The sequence below is a fragment of the Octodon degus genome, unplaced genomic scaffold, assembly GCF_000260255.1.
Source record: "Octodon degus isolate 3935 unplaced genomic scaffold, OctDeg1.0 scaffold00146, whole genome shotgun sequence".
Taxonomy (NCBI): domain Eukaryota; kingdom Metazoa; phylum Chordata; class Mammalia; order Rodentia; family Octodontidae; genus Octodon; species Octodon degus.
This window is the reverse complement of record NW_004524722.1, coordinates 6,343,715-6,349,616: the sequence shown is the minus strand read 5'-3', so window position 1 is coordinate 6,349,616 and position 5,902 is coordinate 6,343,715. Positions and strand designations below refer to the sequence as shown.

At 36.1% G+C, this 5,902-nt stretch overlaps 1 protein-coding gene across 1 annotated transcript in view; it reads right to left on the bottom strand.

Annotated features, from left to right (window-relative positions):
* Nucleotides 1-3,638: 3,638 nt before the first annotated feature.
* LOC101573136 (olfactory receptor 52N4) overlaps nt 3,639-5,902 on the bottom strand; it is a 7,041-nt gene continuing 4,777 nt past the window's right edge. Inside the window, exon 3 of the mRNA XM_012517126.2 lies at nt 3,639-3,721. Within this exon, the coding sequence (XP_012372580.2) occupies nt 3,639-3,721 (83 nt within the window). The remainder of the gene's footprint in view (nt 3,722-5,902) is intronic.

Sequence of the window (5,902 nt, the reverse complement as noted above, 5' to 3'; positions counted from 1 at the left end):
TGGCAAGGCATCAGGGATCGCGGTTCGATCCCCCAGCACCACATGCCAGCCAGCCCTGCCCCCTGGTGGGCTGAGCTGGCCACACACACACACACACCACTCTCTCTCTCTCTCTCTCTCTCTCTCTCTCTCTCTCTCTCAAATAAATAAAAATAAAGAAAATAAGTTAGATCTGGGCTGTCCAAGGACCAGCCAAATAGTTCAGCAGATTAAAGGACGTGGAAACAAGGCCAGGGGCCAGGGATTCAACCCCCAGGCCTGCCGTGATGGCCCAGCCCCTGGGGCCCACTAAGACAACAATTGAGACTGGTTGTGGCCATAATCCCAGCTCTTGGAAAGCTGTAAACAGGTTGATCACTATGATCCCAATCTAGTAGTGACACCCCGAACACACTGTAGACCCTTAAAACACACACACACAAAAAAAAATAAAATAAAATAAAATAAAAATGAGTTAGACCTCAATGCTTTCATTTGAATAAAGCCCTACCTACATAATTGTTCACTCACAGTATGATTCAAAACCAGCCATGTATGTTCTCCTGGCTTCTACTCCATTGTATCCTGTACTATATAGTTCCTCTTTACAGAAATTGTTGACTTCACAAGACATTTTATTCTTAATATGGTGGCATCCTGGAAAAATAACTATTGGAAGTTTTGAGAAAGTAAATAATGACAAATCTTATTCCAGTTTTTAAATGATACATATAAAATAAGCAATTCAATTATATGTTATAACTTATTCTTGTTATAATTACCATTAAAAGGAGGAAATACAGAAATTAAATAAAATTCTCCTGCAATCCCAACAATAGACAATTCCTTGTGACTACCTATATTTTCTTTCTCTTATTTCTCACAGTGTCCATATTTCAATAAATGCATGCCTCCTTATGACAAAATAAATCATCTGTTGATGATAGATGTAATTTGATAATGTATACAATTATCTAGCTATAATTATAAAATACTTTAATAAATTGAAATCATAAACAGGCTTGGAGATAAAGCTAGTTTCACTCTGAGCCCAGACAAGAGCCCAAAGAGTTGAGCACAGTGCCTCCATTTAGGAGCTTGAAACCACGCAAGTCACTTGAATATACATGGCCTGGAGCATTGAGGAAAACTCAGTTTATTACTTCACAGGAAGACATCCATAGCCTTCTGTCTTAGATCTACCAATGTTACTACTTTTTAAGCTATAATTTATGCTTACCTATGTTATTTTATATTGGAAAGAGATACTTGTTCATGTCATTTTTGTGGTTGTAAAGTAATACTGTAGCATTTTTTAAAACAAGGTGGAAAAAAACAGGGTGGAATACTTAAATAAAATTAACATATGCCTCACCTCAAATTTTCAACATCTTTTTTGATTAGAGCATTAGAAATGTCTTAATGACATGGAAATGTCCAGCTCTCAGTGAGGTGTACACCTTTTGCTAGCATATACCAGGTTCCTAGGAAATGTCCAGCTCTCAGTTGTTCACTATATTCAAGATTCTATGTAATTGATCTTTAAACATTGGGCTTATTCCTCCTACACACCTCAGGCTTTCTTTCCTGGGGTTGTCACCTTATCCTTTCTCCCATTTTGCACACTCTAGTCACCATCATTCTGCTCTTCTTCTGTGGTTCAGTTGTCTTAGCCTCTATGTACGTGGAAGAATAGTATTTGTCTTTCTGTGTTTGCCTTCTGACACTTAGAGTAATCTGTTCTAATTCCATTCATGACATGATGCAATGCAGATGTGGGGTTTTTTGGTGTTACTTTTTTGCCTTCAAAGGCTGAATAATATCTCAGAGTGTGTGTGTGTGTGTGTGTGAGTGTGTGTGTGGGGGGAGGTACTTCACATTTTCTTGTGTATTCCTCTGGTGGTGGGTGTTTAGGCTGATTTCATAATTTTAGCTATTGAAAATAATGTTACAATGAACATTTTACAAATATCTCTCTGATATATTGATTTCAAAACTTTTTGATCAACACAAGTGAGATGATTGAGTCCTATGGCATTTATACATTTAGTCTATTTTCTTCTAAATGTTTTTTGAGATTGATATTTGTATGGCATTTTTTGTGGTATAATTAAGAGAAAATTAGTCTCAGTTTACAGAAAGAGAATTGTTCTTCCTATTTTAATGATAAGATTATACAATGAAGAAATGTTTTTATATTTTTAAAAGCAGTTAATATGTTAATACTACAGCGAATATGGAAGTTTCTTCAATAGACAAGTAACTTCTCAATTGCCATATGCAACTGTATTTTAAATTTTGGCCCTTACCTCTTTTGCAAAGGCTTAATGTGTGTGCATCTCACTTCAGCAGAGAGAAGAGTGAGTCTCTTCCAGAGGACTTTTCCAGCATAATAGTAACTATAGCACAAGCTTCCTGCAAATGCTGATATTTAGCCACTCTGATCTTGATGAGGTTTGAGAACTTACTGGGCTAGTTATGAGCAGACACTCACAGTCTAAAGTGTTTGCAATAAAAGGAGCTTCCTCCTGGACACAGCCAGAGCCTTTTGAGAAAGCAGTTTTAACATCACTGGATGTTGTGTTCTCAGCTGAGATATGACACAGACATTACAGAATTTTAGGATATATAGAGCTGTGAGTGTTTGAGCGATTTAAAAGGTTTCCCTTAAGTGCAAGAGAAAAGAAAGACCCACAAAGAACACTGAGTTCCTAAGACATTAACTCCCAGAAGTGTAGCAGAGTGATTAACTCAGAAGTATATTTATTGATTTCATATGAAAATTTACACAGGTAAAAAAAAATATGAGAAAAAGGTTAAAATATTTTCCCCATTTTTCTTTTTGAACTGTGCTATAACCATGTAATGGGAATTTCTTGTCATTTAGGTTACAGGCCTTTTTTAATTATACTGTACATGTTCCTAAGACTGTAAACTAGTTATATTTGTCTAATTTGATTTCATTTTGTTCTTTACCATATTTGCATTAACTTTTGTATCATTTTAAGCAGTGGAGTCCATGTTTTCTTTGTTTTTGGTGCTCAGGGATTGAACCTTGTTTTCTATATTATAGAAATTTAGTTTTAGTGACACTTATGGAAAATATTTTTCCCAGGCCTAGTCGAATAGCTCAGAGGATTAAAGCAAATGCAAGGAGGCACAGGGTCCAGGGGTTCAATCCCCAGACCTACCATGCCGTTCTCACCCCAGGGCACTCTGAGACAGCAACTGAGATTGGGCGTGATGGCGCACACCTGTAATCCCAGATCTTGGGAGGCTTTAGATAGGCTGATCACTATGAGTCTGATCTAGTAATGAGACTCTGAACACCCTATAGACCCTTCCCTAAAAAATGTAAAAGAAAATATTCACCCTATTAAATTTTCTTAACACAAGTGCATAAAAAACCACCTACATGTACATGCCTCTGTTATGAGAAATCCATGTTGCACTGTTAATTTGGCTCTTTGTACACTAATACAGCAATATTTGAATTATGGTGCCTTTATTTAGTTTTTGTTTATGATAGTTCCAGTATTCCAATTTTAGTCATTTTTTCCCCAGATCATTGGTGTTATTTTCAATACTTTACATTTTTTATGTGTATTACGTCATTTGGTTGTAACCTTCTAATGCTGCTCCCTGAGATTTTAGTGGGTTTAACTTATAGGTAAACCTCTGCAGAACGAGTCTAAAGAATATTGAGTGCCGGCGAGACAGCTCAGCCGACTAACGCGCCTCCCTAAGTCGACTCAGGGATCTGGGTTCAATCTCGGCATGCTGTGCAGGCCCTGCTCCTGGAGGGCACTGAGAAGGTGACCGAGACGGGGCGTGGTGGCTCACACCAGCAATCCCAGTGCTTGTGAGGCTGGAAACGGGAGGATTGGTGTAGTGAGACACTGTAGACCCTGTACTTCATACATTAAAAAATAAAAACAAAGAACAATGAAACCTCAAATCTATAAGCATGATTTTTCCCTACTTGAATAACCATAATTTTTCCCACCAGTTTTTGAACTATCACAGTATAAACTATAGTAATTTATCACCAAGATTTATATTTGTATTTGCTGATGTTATTTTAAAGAGTATATATTTTACTTGTTGACTAGAATTATGTTGATTGTTAAATGTATGTCTCTTATACTATTATCTTGTTAGATTGATTTGTCTTTCTAGTTTATCCTCATGTATTATTACTAAGAAATGTCCCATTTTATCTGTCCTAATATTTCTTGAGTTAAAACTTGTTTTCTCTTCAATAATCATACAAACTTTTTCTTATATTTGCAAAAACAATGAATATCTTCTAAAATTATTCAATTTTTCACTGAGGATAATAATTTTCTTTGAACTGGATGCTCAGTCTACTTGTATTAATGTAATTACTGAATTTTCTGTACTTTTCCACATGTCTGTTTTAAATTAGTACATTTTTGGTCACTTTTGGCTTTTATTTACAACTAAACTAGGTGTTATTCCTATAGCATTTTTGTTCAATATCAGTGTTTATTAGTCAAGCTTTTCTTTTGTTTCCAAGATAACTTAAAGATTGCAATATACATTTTTTCCCTCTTGCAGTCTATTTAAATAGTACATTTGTCTCTTTAAGAACACTACAAGATTTGTAACTCCCTTAACTCCTTTCCTGACTTTTGTGATTACTATCATATATTTTGCCACTACACATATTTAGGCTTTGCAGGATTTTACATACTCCATTTCTAAGCACTAATGTTTGCTCATAATTGCCCAAATACTTTTTCTTTCCAGTTATTCCATTATTTCTGCAGTTGTGTGCTTGCATTAATCATGATTATTTTATATTCTGAACAACATACATTAGAATTTCCTCTCAGATTTTCTTCATATGCATAAATTTTTATTTCATCATCATTTTTCACGGTTGTTTTCATTGCATATAGATAATCTAACAGGAGGGAATCTTTTCTCAGCTGTTCAAAGATATCATTTTACTGACTTCGATTCCACTAATTAAATTTAAGAGTTGATAACCAGTCTAAGGCTGCTCCACTAACAGTAAAGTGTGTAGATTATGACTCCACAGTACCACTTGCATGTGCATATTCTAGATAAAACATCTTCACAGCAGTAATGGAATATGTATTCCTGTATGCCTCACTGTGGTAATATCTGGCAGTACACTTTCCAGTTTCATCTTTAAGAAGAAATGGTTGAGAAAACAGAAGACTTTGGTAGTAATGAGAACACGCAACAAATGTTTCAAGAGGCAATTTGCAGCTATGAACAGAAAATTTTATTATGAGAAAACAGCAATTGGTACCATCTGGCTCTAGTTAGATTTACTAGGTTCAGTTTTCTGAAAAATTGTTCTAGCATATCATTAGGCTTTTACTTTTTCCTAGAAACTAGTCATCTTGCTTATTTTCTTGTGGCTGGGACATAGGACCTGACATTCCCAATTGAAAGGTGGAAAGGTTTATTTTGATTCACTCTGTGTAGACTTTGAGCCCGTGATCAGCTGGCTCCAGCCAGGGCAACACAGCCATGGCCGAAGGAATGAGCAAGCACTCGGGGAGGAGGAAGGAGATGCACCCAGGCCAGGTCTACAGCGAACCACTGCTTTTTTCCAGGCTTCATCTCCCAACATCACACCCAGCCCTAAACCCATCTAAAGACTAATCCCGTAAAAACTCATACAAACAAATGGCCTCCCGAGAGCCCCACCTTTGTGAGCATAAGGCTTTGGGGGGACATTTAGATGACACTGACCATGAAAAGACTTCAATTATACAGAATATGGGATGAAAATTTTCTCTGCAGAGTGATTGGCATGCCAATAATTGTGACCTTTTGTAAAAACATAATGAGACCAGATAAATATTCTTGGAAAGCATTTGCCTAAACTTATGGAGGAATCTGTTTTTTTTTTTTTTTTTTT